Here is an 18,430-nt window from a genome sequence, read left to right as displayed (position 1 = left end):
GGGGGGGGGGGGGGGGGGGGGGGGGGGGGGGGGGGGGGGGGGGACATTGGGATTGGGCCCAGGAGCCTGAAACTGAAGCAGCTATGGAATTTATCTTCCTTATTTTCATTCTTTACATCTGTGCTTTTCCCACTGACGAGTCAAAATGTCTGCTGTGTAAAAGGCCTTTTGATATAAACCTTCACATCTCAACTGCAGCATTTTAAAGATCTGGACCTATATTGTTTGGAAAAGCTGCCTTTTGAGAACATAGATCAAATCAGTCATCAAATCTATCAACCATCTGCAAAATTAATTCTCGTAAAATGTGTACCTTTTTAATCTTTACTGTTCTTAACTGACATGTTTCTGTGTTGTTTTGTCTCTCAGTGGGACCGGTGTCTTGTACCAGGCAATACCGGCTGTTGGTGCCGATGGAAGAAACATCATGAAACTGATTCCAGTACGAATGGTCAACAGACACTTTGACAAGTCTCAAATAAGCCAGCTGAAAACTGATACTACACCACCGAAAGCTTTAGCCGTCGATATTACCTCACCACCAGTTGGCATGGGAAAAAAGGCAGCTTTGAGTCCTTCTGCAACCGAGCAAATTTTCAGGAAGCAGGTTTCCCTCGTGAATGCCCTCCCTTATCAAGTAGGTTCGGATCTTGGTAATTCACTAAACAACCATCCACTACATCAAATACAACAGTGTGTGAATTTGTTGCCAATTGTACCTCCCCGTCAGCTCCCAGTCACAGGACAGTGCCTTCTGATTCTTCCTAAGACACAAGTCCGAATAGTCCCAGCATCTGAACTACCTGCAGGTATCAAGAAACCTACTTTTACTCCATCAGCCAACTCCTCTCCAAGTTCAGGCTTACCCAGTGTGACCTTCTTGTCACCTATCACAATTACTCCACAAAGTGTTTCTGGACGTGACGCGTTCAAGTTGCTTTGCAACATAACAAATACAACCTTATGCGGACCTCCATCAAATGGATCAAAACCACATTTAAATTTTATTCCAAATGTTCCACAAAGGCACAACAGCCCCATAAAGTGGTCAGTTGAAGAAAAGGACAACTCAATGGCTCCAACTCTTGATCCTATAAATTCCTCCGTTACTTCAGAGACTCTCCAAGTTGCGGCAGAGAGAGAAAATGCTGGGAAGCACTGTGAGGTCAGTACTAAATCTGTTACTGGGTTGAGTCGGGGCAAAAGTGGAGAAGAACAGGAAAACACGAAGCAACCACAACAGCAACAGAGTGTACATTTAAGGGCCATAGGACCTCTTATGGCAACACCTGTACCAAAAAGTGGAAAGTCCGGAAGACCTCCAAGTGATCTCCAAGTCACAATGAAATCTCCAGCACTCCCCAGAGGACAGGGCCTTCAGATTCCCCCGAAGGTACAAGTCCGAACAGTCTCAGAATCTGGACTACCTCCGGGTATCAAGAAACCTACTTTTACTCCATCAGCCAACTCCTCTCCAAGTTCAGGCTTACCCAGTGTGGTCTACACGTCACCTATCACAAGTGTCAATCGAGGAGTTACTCCACAAAGAGATTCTGCACTTGACACGCTCAAGTTGCTTCACAAGACATCAAATAAAACTTCATGGGGACCTCCATCAAAAGGATCAAAACCACATTTAAAATTAATTCCAAATGTTCCACAAAGGCCCAACTTCCCCATAAAGTGGTCAGTTGAAGAAGACGATGACAACTCAACGGCTCCAACTCTTGATCCTATAGATTCTTTTGTTACCTCAGAGATTCTTCGAGTTGCTGCCGAGAGAGAAAATACTGTGAAGCACTGCGACGTCTCTACAAATACAGTTTCTGGGTCGAGTCAGGGAAAAATTGGACAAGGACAGGAAAACCCCTTGGTCATGTGTAACGGGAAGCTTTTTTTTTCGGCCAAGAATTCCAGCCGACAATATAAAACTGGAAAAAGTGACACACTCATCGCAGCAAAACAAATTGTAGCTTCAACCCAACAGTCACTTGCGTCAGTTGCACCTCAGAAAAAGCAGGGCCTCGAAATACTCAATCCAAACGAGTCGATCCAAGTGATTGACCTTTGTGATGACGATGCTCCAAATGACTGGTCTCAACGAGCAGCATCCGTTCATATGTCAGCAGTCACGCTTGCGAATGAAGACAATGTAATATTTGTGTCATATACTCCACCCAGATCTGAGTCTCAAGATGTGAGACTAATAACACAAATGGCACGTGGAACAGACCAGGGGGCCACAAGCAGCTCGAACAATGTGACGGTACAAAAGAGGCCAGATGGGACATCTGGTGCTCTCGGAAGAATAGAACTTGGCCAGAGCATGTCGGTCAACCCGGTCATAAATCATACACATGTTGGTGTTTCAGCAGGGATGAACATGGATGATGATGATGATTGCTTGATTATTAACAGTCAGCAGAGCACCTCCGCCCAACAGTTGGAGAGCATGGAAGTCGATCCCAGCAGCAATGGAATATGCTTTGAAATAAATAAGGACACCCACAACGTGGAGGTGAGGGCACTTCTATTCCTTCATTACTTTGGAAAAAAGTTTTTGATAGAAATATTTTCAAGCAGGGAGTCATGTAACAGTGTGATTTTAAGATATTTTAACACATTTAACTTCATTGATGAATGTACATTTAGTCTGCACTTAATTTAGAAACGTTGATGCACAAATGTAGAAGCTGTCAGTAGCCATGTTTCCATTCAGTTGTCAAGTGAATTTTAAGCAAACTTTTAAAATGATGCAAAAAAAGAATTGCAAAATTTGGCGCGTAACCACTTACAGTTTTTCTTAACTTGGCTACAGCGCACTTTGGACAGAAGTTAGCGCTACAGGCTACACATGGTTGTAATCCACCAGTAAACAGTGTAGAAGAAATAGAGGTTGCGAACATGGAAAGGTCTTCAGGAATTTATTTCAATATGGCAAGTTTAAATAGTTCTTTCATGTCAGCTAGTATTGGCCGTGTTTCATGCTGTCCAGAGACGAAGAAAAGCATTTGCACGTTGTGGAAAGGCTTTAGAACGCATAAGTCATGTAAGTTAACTGTTTGCTACATCAGAATTTATTTGGCAAAGACGTTTCCATAATTCATTTCGCGCATCCTCTTTTTTTTTTTTTTTTTTTTTTTTTTTTTTTTTTTATCTACAAAGGCAAAAAGCACATCAAGTGAGCGTAAAGACTTTTTTCCGCGATTGAGGAAGTTTAATCGAATTTTGCCGTTTTCATTCAGTTTTTTTAATGCAATACTTCAAAATGCCCAAAAACATGTCAGTGGAAACACGGCTACTGGAGCGCGTTTCATCGCCATATCTAGTGGCCACACTACTAGACAGTCTGTGATCGCTCTGATCGAGATTCATCTCTTACCCGCATCAGACACGCCACGTGTCCTGTTTCGTGGGTGAGTGCGGGAAATTTCGTTAAACGGAAGCGTATTGTGACCATACCTTAATGGTGTCAGTGTGTAAGCTCTGGCCACATGTGAGCATATCACTTCTACCACTGGGTCCATACAAATCCAGAGTGGCAGAAACAAGAAAACGACTACTATTTACGTTTTGACCTTGCTGACGCCAGCAGACTACTTTGGCAGGAGGAGGCTCCCGGAGATGGACCTTCAGTTAGCAGCTGGACTTCCCCGCTGCTCCGCTAACTGAAAGTCTGTCTCCCAAAGCTGCCCCACCTCTCCTCCGGGAGAAGCAGCCTGCCGGTCGGCAGGGAGGACGAAACGAAAATAGGGGTCGGATTTCAACCACATTGTGCTGAATCAAATGCACGCCTCGTTTTGTCTTTCCCTCATACATCCAACCATATTTAACAAATACACCACCCACTAGTGGCACAAGTAATCTGTCCCTTTATACACATGAACTAAACACACTACCAGTACATGGACTGAGTGAAGAGCTAGACTTGAGATGGTACTTTATATGTTAAGGTCAGCTCTTGTTATTTGAGTTTTGATAGTTAGTTGGAATTCTATCTTTGGTTTGTTCTTTTGGCTGGACGGATGTATTTTAATTCAACCAAAGATGGTGCCATAATATGTAAAGCACACACAGGTAGCAAGACGATGCAGGTGATTAACATTGATGTGATTATCCTATACGATGCATTATGTCAGAAAATGTTTTGAAAAATATAAAAAGTGGTTTCCAACCCAACATTGTTGCTTGGCCCCAGATGAAGACACGTGGAAATGTTTTGATTTCCAAATAGTGATTGATAACCTAACCCTTCAACTGGATACTTCCACAGAATGGTGTTGAGGTGGTACTTTATATGATATAGCCCAATATCACACTTGCTTTTAGAGGTTTTACAATCTGTACAGCATAAGACAACCACAAATTAAAGTTTTTACATTGCTGTCTGTGTACATATTAAACAGATGGGTACAACAACTGAATTAATGAGCTTTAGAAGTGTTGGTATGTGCATTTTATTTTATTTTTTTAGACGGAGCCAGTTTCCAGAGTTCTCTCACCTAATTTTGACTTCCTGGTCTCGTCCACAAAAAGGCGTGTTAGCTGTCTAACTGTCTGATTCCATGTGAATTCAGCATTAATTTTATCATTGCATTTCACTGGGATGGTAATGTCGGCCCTACACAGACTGATATATCTTGACAAATATTGGATGTATTGCCCATAATGGTTTCCAGAAGATGTTTTTTATATTGTCGATCCCCTGACTTCTTTCTTTTGTTTCGGTTTTTAACCAAATACCTCCAAAACTTAAGCCAATCCCATCAGCCACATTTCTTTGTGTTTAATGCTTATTAGCAAATGTAGAATTCCACATAACGTGCTGAACATCAGCATTTCAATGTTGTGATTTTTAGCATGTTAGCATTTAGCTCAAAGCACAGCATTGTCTAAGCCACTAGCAGTACTTTTGATTCGTAGTCTTGTTTATGTATTGTTTGTATTTTTAAAAGTTGTTTTTTTGTTCCTGCAGAGCTCCATGACCAGTCGGACATCTTCGCCGGAGCCCGAATCCTGTCAAAGAGCTGATGATCTACTGAGACGGATATTCGGGATCACGGCCGATGTGAAAATTTGCCTGCAGAGGATTGAGGAAGCCTCAGTCGGGTCTCTGGAGAGTGAGTGCATTAGGTCAGTGGAGGAGCATCAGGAAACGACAAGCAGGTTTGAAGACGGAGAACCTTTTTTGCAGCACCTTTACAGTCAACAAGAAACTGAAAGCTGCAATGCCCTCACTAATGGCAATAGAGTGGAAGTACTAACTCAACAGGAGCTGTCCGAAGATTCCTCCACTCCCAGTCCTCACTCAGATGTTGGACCTCTGGAGTGTTCACATTTCAAAGTGAACACAAACACTTCGCCCAAGGGAACATGCGGTGATGTTGAAACAGAGCCAATGACTGGCTACGGGGAGCCCATAGAAGAGGACTTCCTCAGTGCTGATGAAAATGACTTCCCCGACTCCCGGGACACAGCTGGCCGTTCTCAGACCTGTGCGGATCTGAATGCTAACACGGGGAGACTGGGAAGAAAAAGGAAGCGCCCGACGTGTCCATGTTGCATCGCCGGCACTCAAGATCCAGCAGCGAGGTCCAGTGCAAAGTCAGACGAGCCAGAGAAGGGGGCGTGGACGACAGAGCGGACAATTAAGAAAGGGGGAAGAGCAAAGGCCTCAAGTAAAGACGTGAAAACATCTGGAAGCATCAGCTGCCTAATGGCCAAGAACAAGCACAGCTGTAAGACGTCCGAGGATCCAGCCGTTGACGGTTTATCCACACTGTCCATGGACTCTGATGAACTCGAGCTGCACGAGCAGATCACGAGACTCAAAGAGCTTCTGCAAGAGAAAGAGGCGGCTTTAGAGCTGATGAAAAACGGCAGCATTTCAAACTCTTAACATTCTAACAAAGTAATTGGATACATTTTGTATTTAATGTTATTGCTTCTATTTATTTGTGTTGGAGTTAACAAGGACAAACACAAGTATCACTGTGGCTTCAGTACATGTGTGCAAATGTGTGATTTGGTTTCAGTGGTTCTAGTCTGGTATGTGGGCGACCAAAGTTTGTTATAACTGCATGAGAGAACTGCTGCAGACATTTAGAGTTGACCCACCTCTTTTTTTCAACACTACTGCTCTACATGGCCGTACCTGATGTCTTATATTAACACCGTGCGTCGAAATCCACATATGAGTTTAAATGTACGTCATATACCATACTTTCTGTTGCAGCTACTCAAAAGTGTGTCATCTGTCTGCATCAGTGACGATTGAGACATTGTGGAAATACTATAAAGGCCTGATGGGCGATTAACTGCCTCAGAAAACACTTTTTGAATTTATAGTCGGTCACTAAAAAGCTTTTTCTATTTTATCTCTTGTGAAAGTTTTACATTTTGTCTTAACAAAAAGGATTTGTTAAATGTGATATTCACAAATACTAATGTTATATTTATATTTTGTTAAGGCATCAATGCAAATAAATTCCTTTTTTTTTTTATGGGTTGTGGACAGCAAATAATTATATATTTAAAATACAGTAGAGAATAGAAATGAAAAATACACTGTGCAAAAGTAATAATATAAACCATACAAAATTACAAGGCAAGACTTTTAGGTTGGTATCACAATTCAGTTGAGTTTCTTCAACTGACAACATATAATTTAGCTTAGCTAATTATAAAATTCCAAACCGGAAGTAAAGGAAATCGTATATAATATAGAGTCGTACGCACTGCGAGTCAGGCTTCTAGCCTTCAAAATAAAAGAATAGTTAAAGTGATCTAGTGTAATTTGATATTAGATAGTCATATCAACTAATTAATTGTGATCGGTAATCCCCAGTACCATTGCACTGCCCCGCAGTGTTTATTTATATTCACCCCCCTGGGACACCATGAGTATTTAAACATATAATACAGGTTTAAGAACAGGCCAGGATTAATATGAGGCATGCATTAAGAACTAAAGAAGGAATGCCCAATGCATTTTAGTCCTCGTGTGCCACTATTGTATAACATGGGCAATTGTGAAGTCCTGATTAGTTTTTTCCAAATGTTACTCACTAACGTTACATGTTTGTGTGTGGTAAAATAGGCACTATGGGATATGCAGTCTCTGCCGCTGATATTTGTTTCGGTGATTTAGGTGACTTTTATTCTGGAGAGTAGGGCACCGGAAGTACTGTTTTGCGACGAAGTGAAACTGCAACAAAAAACGAGTCGAAGCATTTAAAGCTGGATACGTTTATGCTTGATCAAGGTATGGGCAACACTATTCGGGCTTCTTTTTATTTAAGTACGGTTGGTATTTTAGTTGACATCATTTGGTTCACAAGTCGACGATAGTGTGGAAACAGCAACCTCAATTTTCAACAGCGTCGGTGACGTTAGCTAACTTCTCTTTACGTTAACTAGCGTAGGTTTCTAATGAAGGGGCGCGTGTTCACGTTGTTTTTGGTGGAGAATCCGAGCATAATGGTGTCGAGCACGAGAAGGGCTGTCTTCGCCCTAACCTAGTATCTTTATTGTTGTAGATAGAGAAACACTGACATTGTTTCCAAGCCATTTAAACCCGGAGGTGAACTTCCGTTTCGGTACGACGTCATTCTGCTCAGTGCCGGTAACGTCAGGCCGAGTCAGTCCGGTACACCTGCATGCTAATTATGACACCTAACTAGTAGGCCAACACAGGAAGGCTTCACCCGTATTGCTCATAAAATCATGAATTTCCTTACTGACAAGATGTGTCAACTGAAACCGCTTATCAATAATCGAAAGTAAAGAATGATCTCAACTTGTAAACTAATAAATGCAAGAACTGTTAAGTTCCCATCCCCAAATTATGTTTCAGTATTGAGCTGGGAGGAAATCATGGGAAGTGTTGGTGTTGTTGGCATCTATAACTCTCAATGTAACTCTTTATTTGTCAACAGGGAAATACTTCGAGCATGGATCTCCATGGCAAACTTGAAATCTACATCCCAGTGGAGGCTGAGGTAAAAAGCATCCCTCTGTGGAGTTTACCGAGGTCGGTGCTCAGAAGAATGGGCCTCCCGCTGCCTGGCTCTAAGGGCTCCGAGAAGCTCTCAGACTCTCCAGAAGGCATATGGATTTGTCCAGCAGTCATACGGAGGAAAGGCCATAAAGTGGCCTCCCACGCAGGAAACAACATGATGGAAAACCTGTCCTCGCTGCTGGGCAGAGAGTTTCGGGCTAATCCGGGTCCTGTCCAAATGAGCTTCGTCGCTGCCAACCACGCGGTGTACAAGGCGCTGAAGGACACCATGCCTGGAAAAAAGGTCTCCGCGCACACATCCCATGCCTCCCCGTTACCTCGGGGTTCTGCACCGCGGGTGTACAAAGATGCCGTCATCCTCTACGATGGACAGGTGTACCTGTCCATCAGGAATCCCAATGAGAGCCGGACTCAACCAGAGACACGTGAACAACAGCTAGCGTCCCAGTCTTCCATTCCTTCAACATCAGAGGTATCCTCTAAAAGCCTCAAGAAGGTAACATGACATTTCAGTTAATGACTACATTCAAGACACTGCTACAAACTAGTAAAAACAACAGTGAATGTGGGAAACATGCAGCAGGTCAGCTGACATGTAAAGCTTCAGCCTTGAGGCGGTATGGTGGTGCTTCGTCAGCGTGTTTAAATGCTCACAATGTTGCCAGTGATGTTTAGCAGGTATAATGTTCTCCATTGTCACAACCTCAGTTAGCATGCTTACATTCGTTAATTGGCGCGTAACACAAAGTACAGCTGAAACATTCATGCACCACAGAGGATGAACCCTTTTGATTTGAATGACTCCATGAGCCTTCCTCTAGCCTCGTCCTCGGGACAAACTTTACATTTTTAGCTCATCCTGACACCTTCTCCGCACCTTCCCTTTGCCTGACCATGCTTATTGGAAGCGGCCCCATATATAAAGCTGTTTTTTGACTGTATGAAGTTATAGAAAGATATTGTGCGTAGTAACATTCATCTGAGGCGTGTCTGTCCTGCAGCGCCGTTCCCCCCCGGTTTCTCTAGGACCTGCAGAACCACAGAGGAAGAAATCACACGTCACTCTGCCCCAGACCTCCTCTAAACAGCTCAAGGATCGTCTCACCAAACCGGATAATCACTCCACCACAGACCAGGTGAGTGTCATAATAATAATAATAATAATAATAATAATAATAATAATTATATATAGTCACTCCCTCTCTACTAGTCCCTGTAGTAGAGAGGGAGTGACATGTCCACACAGGTCTCCTAGTCAGAGAAGAGCCTTCACTCCAGCGTACACTTGGATGTGGACGACGTTCGAGCCGATCTGCCCATCACTCATGTGTGCGTCCTTTAAGCGGGGGCATAGTGGGCCACACATATTAGATCCACTCTAGTCAATGCCTTATAAGTGATTAATAGGTATTTCTTTTTAAATATCATTTTTAACTTTCATTTTGAATTAGAGACAGAGATAACTTTCTCCAGGTTATTGATAGACAGAAATTATTAGATTTTTTTAAAGATGTAGATTTGTAGTGCTGGGTATCAGTACTACATCCCTTTTAAGGTAGAGAGTAGGGAAACGCTTGGCGCTATGACTGTGACCATACACTGAATACAAGCAGTGGATGTCGTCACTGTGTCATCCACTGGTTTGTGGACTACAGCTTCGAAGCCTCGAGTTCGTCCCAAGCCACTCTAAAATGCTCGGGCACCTTTGGGCTCACATTAGGAATAAAGTCCTGTCTCTATATACACCCGGTCTTGTCTCTGCAGTGCTCTGCTTCTATGTAGCTTCAGTTAGAACCCTCGGCTGTCAACTGTGGATCTCATCCCTATGCGATACCACTCTGTTTGTCCTGCAGGAGCTGCTACATGACAACAGGCCCAAGGAGAGATGCACCACACCTAAAGCAGCACCCGGTGAAAACAAGAAGGTTACTATGAACAGGGGAAGTGACGTATCCTCAACCACGACCACACATCACGTCCCTCAGTCCGCCGGCAGCCGTCGTCATAAGGAGGGTGATGGACAGCAGGCTGCAGAGGAAGCAGCAGGCACTGAGCCGCCGTGGCTTCAGCCTCAGGGGGAGCAGGAGGAGGCCAACAACAACTGTGGTGAACATGAGATGGTGACGGATGATGAAGAAGCTGATTATATACATGTTGACAGCGGTCAACCTGACAACACGGTTGGTATTGTAGAGCAAAGTGGCAACCAGAGCTGGCCCACCAGAAAGCCTCAGGAGTTTGACTTTAAGCAGCTGGCAGAGGAGGAGGAGATAAATCGAATGAAGGCCAGGCTGAAGCAGCGTGTAGCCGCTTTCAACAACCTGCACAATCACTAGTGGTACAACGGATCCTAAAACGCTCGGGTCGGATCACGGATCAGAGCCACGGATCAGCACAAAATACAAAAGAGAGATCCCTGATCCCGCTGTTTTGCTGTCGATACTAATTGCCGATCATTGATGAACCATATTAACAGACACAGATCTCTTTGTTGTTTGGTTATAGCAGCTGGTCCACAAGGATCCATCTGTCCCAAAAATCATTTCCACCGCTCTCTAGTCAGTGAACCATCAAACATTCTAAATGTTCTCCTTTTACTTTGATATAGTCATTTTTTATGGTTGAACAAATCTAGTCATTAGTAGTTTAATGATGTATTATAAGAGCTAGTGTAAACAGCTCATAATTCATTATGTATATATACATGTGAACACACCATGTTTATGTTAAAATTGACCGTAGCCCAATTCTCATTTATACCGAGCAGAGCCTGAACGCATCATAATGTAACGGAACCTTTGTTCTCCTCCTGTCAGTTTAGACACAGATTAGTGGTTTACAATGTAACATTCTCAGAGATCAGCATCCCGGTATATCCAGACTAGGATCAGATCTTAAGACCAGGATACTAGTGAGCATGTTAACTTAATGACCTTTTATAAACTAGTTGTCCTTTCTAACACTTCCTCGACCTTTGCTGGAGCACACAAGCTCTAGTTTTGTGACCCCTGACCTCTGCTATCAGGCCCATGGACTGTGGTAAGAAGAGGCCGTCGTCACTGTGACGTCGCCTGTTGTTTTGAACCCTTGAGTTCAGCGTTTTTGGCTGTCGCTTCTTTTGGGGTTTTTTCGGCTGGTACAGCCAAACGCTATATGAGACATTGTTAGAAGACCAAAACGTTTCAAACGTATTGTTGACGGCAGTTTGTTCTGTTACTCCTTCTGAACAGTGGAGTCATCAGTGGTATCGGTGACTCAACCAGGAGACTGTGATGTCCGTTTGTGAAGCGTGGACCCCGATGAGCCCACCTGGCGTTGACTTTGCTGTTTAGTTGTTCGTTGTGAAGACTGAAAACTGCCTCCTTTGAAGGTCTGATTCTGTGTTGGACAGGAATCCTTTGTTTGTCACTGCACTCATCTTCCATGTGTTTATAAAGTTGCTTTGAAAAGAGAAAACATCGACCGTTGCATCGTGGTCGAGCAGCCGGACTCTGAGCACCTCGGTGAAACACAAGCTGAAGAGATTTTAAGGTTTTGTTCTCCGGCATTGAATAAACAACTAAAACAAACACTCCTCTCCTGAATGTAGAAGCTTTTACGTGACTTCAAAGAGTGTCTGTCTGAATGAGTCGACTAAACGTCATCACTAGAACACTAGTCCTCCTTTAGCTTAGTGGTGGAGACGTGAAGTCATGTGACCGTGGTGGAGATCCTTTATAGCCTAACGTTAGCTTTTTACTTCTAATGATTCAGTTCACTCTTCAAATATAGTAACAGTGGTGTACATTTGTGAAGATTATTTGCTGAACAAAACTTGTAAGTATTGTAAACAGTTTATTTTCTGCAATAATAAAAGATCTGATGGAAGAATCCCATTGGATTTGTGTAGAAGGAACCGGGGCGATTATAACTTCAAACCTTCAGCGAGGAACTTTGGGGATGGCAGAATCCTCTTTCCTTACGTAGAGGATGGTCTAGGTGTCCTATGCTCAAGGAGATAAGAAAGGATGCATTGAAGTACCTTTCCTTAGCCTCTAGAAGAATGTTCTTGGCTGCCACATGATGCTTCCGGGTCATGCAAACATTATAAGTTAGTTCTAGTGTCCACATGTTATTGCTGATGTTTGCTGTTGTCTTCCTTTGCTTTTGTTTAGTCTCGTTGCATGTTTCCTTAAAGCTGCAGCGCGTCGCTCTCTCAGGGCCACCGTATGGAATGAAGAGGACCAAACAATTCTACCCACTGATAGAAATTGGGTGGACAAAATAATAGAAATACCTCAGCATACACCTCAATAAAAAAAGCTCCAACACAAAGTGAACCTTTCATGAGGGGAGGATTTCCTGGAGGACTTTTGTATTTGTTACAAGTTGGTTCCAAATTGTTTCTTAATAAGGATATCGTGTCTGTGACTCAGATGAATATCCTGTTACATACACGGTAGGAACACAGCAGAACAGAGACAGCTTGTTGAATCATCCGATAGGAGTCCCAGATGAGATTTGAGTGTGGACCGGCATAAGGAGAGCAGGGAGGAAACCTGCCCCTCCCGCTGCTGACTATAAGACTGCAGGTCCACATCAGTCCGTCCACACAGGCAGGATGCACTCCTCATGCCGCCCTTCTCCCATGCTGAAGGTAAGACCGTTGATTCTGCTGAACCGATGCTGCATTGGAGTGCTAGTAGCACTACTGATTGTAGAGTCTAAACCTGTGTCATAAAATCAGAACTGAGTGAGAATTCCGCCTTTATTTTTCACCAATATTTAAAAAATTGTTCTTTCCTAGAAACAATTTAGGAAATAAGTTGGAAGTGATGGTGACATAAAATAAAGCATTACTTCATCTGTTTGAAAACTGCACTTTGGATTTTGAGCTGTTAAGATTGTAGCTTTTGGAACCTGCTCATGGACTTTGGTCACAGACTAACCGAGTCCAGGTCTGACTCATGCAGATGGAAAATGTATTTGATAGATATTTTGTAAATGTACTTATCTTGCACAACTTTGAATGACTATATTGACCAAAAACAAGAAATCTCTCGGTCTGGCTTCTTGCTCTTTCCAGAGCTTTCAACCACATTTCACGGTCCTCCTCAGTGGATGGAGGCATGATGGCTTGCTCTCTTGAGATATTTCAAACTCCTTTACCACAGGATACAGTTTATAATCATAACCTCATAATAGAATTAACAGCTTGACAGCGGTGTGATTGCTAGATGGGGTCATGCACCTAGAACAGGGTCATGATAGGAAACTTGCTGCATTCACTGACTAACAAGAGAGTTGTTGGTTTCCACCACTAATCTACTCTGAACAATATTAGAGAATATATTCATAGTACACCAATGTATTCAGTGACCACAACTTCTTGAAGTTCTAGTAAAAATCCCAAAAGTTACTGTTGATCATCATTCCAGTTATAAAGAGCTTTACCGACATTATGTCCCACAACTGTCTCAACACGGTTTTGAAGGAATACCTCTTTGTCTGATCTGTCGTTGGCCTAAAGCAGTCCAACTTTAAAAGTTTGACTCTGAAAGATGTATCGGTTGATTATGTCTCAATACTGTTTGCGTTATTCTCACAATCAGTAGAAGAAACTCATTTACGTGTCCCCACTTCAACAACACAGAGGAGTGTTGTCCATGTAGCAAGGTCCCTCTGTGTTTTCATTATGAGCTTGGACAGAACTAACCATGTGTGTTGCGTATTAACAGCCCCCCCTCTCCTCTCCAGGTGTTGTGTGTTCGGATGTGTGTGCTCTACTCCACCATGTGCCTGGCCGGCTGGCCGCTGTCCTCGGAGGCAGCCCGACTCCGCTGTGGCACGGACCTCCTCAGCGACCTCATATTCGTGTGTGGGGACCGTGGGATCTATATAGGTAGGTCCACATCCACTTAGTTTGTTTTTGTATACTAGTGGAAACCATTGCAGTAAAAGTTATTAGTTATTAGTAAGTGGTTAGGGTTCACTGTCTGGAAACCTTCAGATATAAACAGATAATGTTTTGGACACGGTGTAATATTGAAACTGACACGTTGCTCGATGACGACCGGCTGAAGAGTGCTTTTGAGTTTGTTGATAGATTTTCTCATATTTTCTCAAACATACTTCAAAACAACTTGACGTTATCTTGGCCTTCTCCCATTGCACGCACAACACAAGCACCTATGCATTATGTCCTATAGGCTATGAGCTATTATGGTATGGTTGTTCTGTGTTTTACAGATGTAACATATGGAGGGGAAAACAAATTCAAAACATTAACTGTCACTGAAAGTATAAATTGGTAGATTCTGTCTTGTTATGACAGAAATGCACATTGATTCTATTGTTTATTTCTGATAAGGATACAAAGAGATAATAACACCGAGTGCTATCAAGGTTATTCCACCCTGTGTGGTAACACTTACACCAGCAGAGGTGTAGAACAGATATGGCCATGGTCATCATGCCCACACTGCAGTAACTCTGAGCAAGTTATCAGTTCCACAACAACAGCCTGTTCATTTATTTACACAAAGACCAGCCACAACAATGCTCATCTGAGCTGCAGCCAACTGGACAGACTTTTTATGCAATTTAATATCTCGTGATTGGTCTTTCTGTCTGGGACACATTTGATTCTACTGTTCTGTCCAATAGTGGTTCATCATTGGATACAAATGTGTGTCATTTAAATGAGCTGACCTGATTGGTCACTTCATCTTGGACCTTATAGCTACTGTAAGGCAGGTTGCAGCATTTCATTTAAAATACAGGTAATAATTATTAGAGTATAATCACTCGCACTGCACACAGAATTACCCACATGACCTTTCACTTGATTACCTTTGCTCTGTTCTGACCAAGGCCACTTTACTCCTCACGCTATCAGACCGGTGGCAATCCACCAAGATGGCAGCACGCTCACCAGAACACTGTGCCTCGGTGAGCGATAGCTCTGTTGTTAAAACACGTGTTATCTGAGAGCAGCGCAGCTTTCGCAGTAATAACAAAGAAAAGGTGAGGACGGGGACAAACAGCAGAGAACTCACAGTATGAGATTCCCCTCGTTAGAACTACACATTTCAGACGTGGCAGTTTAGTGCATTGAATGCTAAATGCTATCGTGCATATGCTAACATGCTCACATTGACACCGTGTTAACAAATAGTCGATTATTTGACGATTCGATCTAAAAGAGCCTAATTCGACTAACGATTTCTGCCGAATCGTTGCAGTGGTGGAAATGTGTGGTTAGGAAACAAAGGATCAGTCCATTCCGTCTGTGTGGGGGTGCTGAATATCAGATTTTACAAAGAATTGCTTGGTTTCTCCAAATAATTCATGATATGTAGCCTTATTTTGGTGTAAATATCAGCCTATAAATTATACTATTACTAAAAAAATGAAAATGAGCTCAATGAGCAAAACAAACACATTCGACAATCACTCGATAATTGTTGTTTGTCGGAAGCTATCGTGACAACTGCCATCCAGATTGACATGAAGTGGTCTTTTCATATCCATGGTTCCCAAAAAGATGAGCCCTGAGGACTTTAAAAACATTTTGAACCGTCCTTTACTGCAACCATCAGGAATACATTTCCCCCTAAAACAGTGTAGTATCTTAAAATGCAATGCATGGATTGTAGTTAAACTGGCTGAGCATGTTCCCGAGAGGAGCACATCGAATGGGCCCTTTTGGTCGAAATGTCTCTCCTCTAGCACCACCGCCAGGACAGGCTTTGTACTCGTCCAATACCTACGCGTTGTGGGGTGTAATGCCGATTGGTAGAGGGGGATGGACTAGCATGCAAACGTTAAAAAGGTTTCATTTATCTGTTGCATATGCATATCATGCATATTTTGGCTTAAAAGGCCCCCAAATACATTGGATTTGGCCCGTTTGTCTTCTTTGAAGTTAAAAGGGTTTTATTAAAAAAAATTTTTTTTAAAAACATGAATCCCACGTTGGACATTTCTCTCTCTCTGCAGGTAAAGGTACGTGGTCTGGTTACGGCACTCGGCCCAGGGGGAAGGGGATAGTGGACCAGTGCTGTCGGTCGGCTGGCTGTGAACTTCAGCTTCTGGAGATGTACTGTGCCAAACCAAAGAGCCAGCAGCAGACGACAGCTTACCCAACCACAACCACGGCACCTCACACCACAACCACGGCACGTCACACCACTACACAGCTAGACACGGTATGACCTCTACTGATTGAGTGTGAGGGTTCAGTCTTGACCTTTGAGCGGTAGCTGGATAACATAGTCTTAACTCTTAACTCAGAGTTCATTTGTTAGTTTTTCCCAGGGCTGTCAAACCTATCTTATGGTCCTCAGCAGGGACTGGAGTTGACTCAGGTGTCATCGCGTGATCTAAGTTTAGAGCTTTGGTCACATGATGACATGTACTTGTGTTACGTGGAGTGGGAGGGTAACCCCTGTTTCTGTTAAGGACAGTCTTTGGTGTCAAGTTTACCTGCTACAGCCAGGCAACATGTCCTTGAATCAACTCCTTATTCTTAAATTTTTTTCTTGCAGACTCAGCAGTTCCAAGCAGTTTTTCAGAAGAGACTCTCTGAGCACCTGGGAGCTCCTGACAGTCCAAAGAGGGAAGCTTACAGAAAGAAAATGCAGCCTTCCCTCCGACGGAAAAGCAAAGTTTCATCGTCTCGCAGGAGGATTAAAACAAAGACCACAACCAGCGGGGCTCCCTCCACCTCTAAGAGTCCCCTTCAAAGAATGGCGACCGTTAAATCGTGACCTTTGACCTCGTGAAAAAGATCAATATTTATAGTTACCGGATTGGACCCAGCCAGTTTGAAAGACTGGTACTGACTGTTGTGGTGTACATTCTCTACCAAGTAGGGATCACAAACTGATTTGGAGGGAAACAAAGAGTCGCTGGTTGACATCCAGACAGCTGAGGTCCGTGCTCCATCTCTGGGCTAGCTGCTGTTACACTAGCCTTTGGATCTCAATGGAATCTCTCACCGAACTTTCTTTCTGGATCAAAGTGTCATTACATGCATTACGCTGGCCTCAATCCATCCCTCTGGTGATGTTTAAGCCACGATGGACTTGGGCTTGTGGAAAATGGTGTTTGTAAACGGCTGCTAAAGGTCAAACAAACGACAACACTGCATTGTTTACCATCCCAGTCTAGACAAATGGAGTGTACCACATGACGCGCTATGGAATTTCAGTCATTTTCCTTTTTGCCAGTAGTCAAGTAGGTTTTACTGCGGCTGTCTGTTTGGCCTTTTCCAGCAAATTAGTCAACATATCCTCATACAATGGTTCATATGATATACTATTTCCTGCGTTTTCCTACAAACGTAAAGCAACAAAAGTGTAGTGCAGAACAAACTACTTGGTTAGTGCTTAAGAAAATATTGGGGTTTTGGTTATAATACGTAAGTTTCTAACATAAAAAGATCTAAATAATGTTGCCATGAGTTAAGTAAGTCAGTTAAATTAAACAAAAGTAAGGCCAAATAAGTCACCGCTGACTTTCTGTCTCACACAGGACACACACAGCGGTCTCCTGGGTGTAAGTTGTGTTTGTTTGACCCGTCCATCCACCCGGACCTCCTCCATACGTGCACTTTGTCTCTTTCACATATGTCACCCTAGTTCCTCAGAGACAGTGCTGCACGACCTGTCTCAAGGTTACATGGGTTATATATATAATTACTATCGGTGGGTATAAGCCTGTTTTAAGAACCTGGTAAGGTTTTATCACGAGTAATTATTATTCTAATGAATGGTTTATGAGGGTTGTTGTAATGAACGTGTCAGAAAACAGCGACATACACATTTAGCAATTAAGAAGCAACATTAGAATTCATTTGGAGTGATGTTTGTGTCCTCTTTACAAACATACAGTAACTCCTCCACTATGTTCATCCGCTCGTCTCTTAACTGTGTTCGTCTGCTGTTTGCTGCTGAGCAGTTCCAGCTCACTGGCTTCTTATATCTAGTTCCTGCGATGGAAAAGAGCTGCATGGGTCAGATCAGCTGATCATGTGTCTAGATGTGCTTGATTCCTGTGCTATTTCTAACAGAGAGCTAAACATGAGATGTTAGTTAACAATATTGTCTATTTTAACACACCAATTATCATATATTTATGTGACACCTGCAAAGTATGTGTATTGTGTTATCTGGTGCACAGCATCTGTTCACATTCATTTTTATACTTATTCTAGCACTTTTGACTGAGTTACAGTACCCTGGGTGAGTTCTTATTGAATGGGTCTGCTAGAACTTGTCAGTTGTACTGATATTTACTTTTCATGTAAAATGCATGGGGTTTATTATTTTGTGTGCATTCATTATTTATTTCACGATGACATAAGATTATAATAAATAGTAAAACTGTAGAATTCTTCATGATGTTCCTGTTCTGACTTGATTTGAA

The 18,430-nt window shown here is 42.8% G+C and overlaps 3 protein-coding genes across 5 annotated transcripts in view; all 3 read left to right on the top strand.

Annotated features, from left to right (window-relative positions):
- The window catches only part of lrif1 (ligand dependent nuclear receptor interacting factor 1), an 8,957-nt gene extending 2,472 nt beyond the window's left edge, over positions 1-6,485 (top strand). The window contains exons 2-3 of the mRNA XM_031876919.1: positions 370-2,518; positions 4,976-6,485. Coding sequence (XP_031732779.1) covers positions 370-2,518; positions 4,976-5,899 — 3,073 coding nt within the window. The 3' untranslated portion in view covers positions 5,900-6,485. The remainder of the gene's footprint in view (positions 1-369; positions 2,519-4,975) is intronic.
- A 109-nt stretch (positions 6,486-6,594) lies between these two features.
- Positions 6,595-11,589, top strand: LOC116399634 (uncharacterized). 3 transcript variants are annotated; one of them, XM_031876922.1, is made up of 4 exons: positions 6,595-7,264; positions 7,938-8,516; positions 9,022-9,156; positions 9,874-11,589. In XM_031876922.1, exons 2-4 carry the CDS (start codon positions 7,953-7,955, stop codon positions 10,354-10,356), a joined length of 1,182 nt encoding a protein of 393 aa, XP_031732782.1. In that variant the 5' UTR covers positions 6,595-7,264; positions 7,938-7,952; the 3' UTR covers positions 10,357-11,589. The 3 variants fall into 3 exon arrangements, with proteins under 3 accessions (XP_031732782.1, XP_031732784.1, XP_031732783.1); XM_031876924.1 differs by lacking the exon at positions 6,595-7,264 and adding an exon at positions 7,291-7,598; XM_031876923.1 differs by lacking the exon at positions 6,595-7,264 and adding an exon at positions 7,291-7,648.
- Positions 11,590-11,687: 98 nt separating this feature from the next.
- On the top strand, positions 11,688-16,770 carry igf3 (insulin-like growth factor 3). The gene is made up of 4 exons (XM_031876925.1): positions 11,688-12,648; positions 13,740-13,901; positions 16,001-16,209; positions 16,549-16,770. The coding sequence occupies exons 1-4, from the start codon at positions 12,621-12,623 to the stop codon at positions 16,768-16,770; spliced, it is 621 nt and encodes a 206-aa protein (XP_031732785.1). The 5' UTR covers positions 11,688-12,620.
- Positions 16,771-18,430: the final 1,660 nt, after the last annotated feature.

The sequence above is a fragment of the Anarrhichthys ocellatus genome, unplaced genomic scaffold (genome assembly GCF_004355925.1).
Source record: "Anarrhichthys ocellatus isolate YVR2014 unplaced genomic scaffold, GSC_Weel_1.0 scaffold120, whole genome shotgun sequence".
In the NCBI taxonomy this organism is placed as follows: domain Eukaryota; kingdom Metazoa; phylum Chordata; class Actinopteri; order Perciformes; family Anarhichadidae; genus Anarrhichthys; species Anarrhichthys ocellatus.
This window is presented reverse-complemented; position numbering and strand designations above follow the sequence as displayed.

Coding starts and splice junctions, on each gene's coding strand:
- LOC116399634 (XM_031876922.1), top strand. CDS start 7,953: ATGGATCTCCATGGCAAACTTGAAATCTACATCCCAGTGGAGGCTGAG. Junction 8,517..9,021: donor CCTCTAAAAGCCTCAAGAAG/GTAACATGACAT, acceptor TCTGTCCTGCAG/CGCCGTTCCCCCCCGGTTTC. Junction 9,157..9,873: donor ATCACTCCACCACAGACCAG/GTGAGTGTCATA, acceptor TTTGTCCTGCAG/GAGCTGCTACATGACAACAG.
- igf3 (XM_031876925.1), top strand. CDS start 12,621: ATGCACTCCTCATGCCGCCCTTCTCCCA. Junction 12,649..13,739: donor CTCATGCCGCCCTTCTCCCA/TGCTGAAGGTAA, acceptor GTATTAACAGCC/CCCCCTCTCCTCTCCAGGTG. Junction 13,902..16,000: donor GGACCGTGGGATCTATATAG/GTAGGTCCACAT, acceptor CTCTCTCTGCAG/GTAAAGGTACGTGGTCTGGT.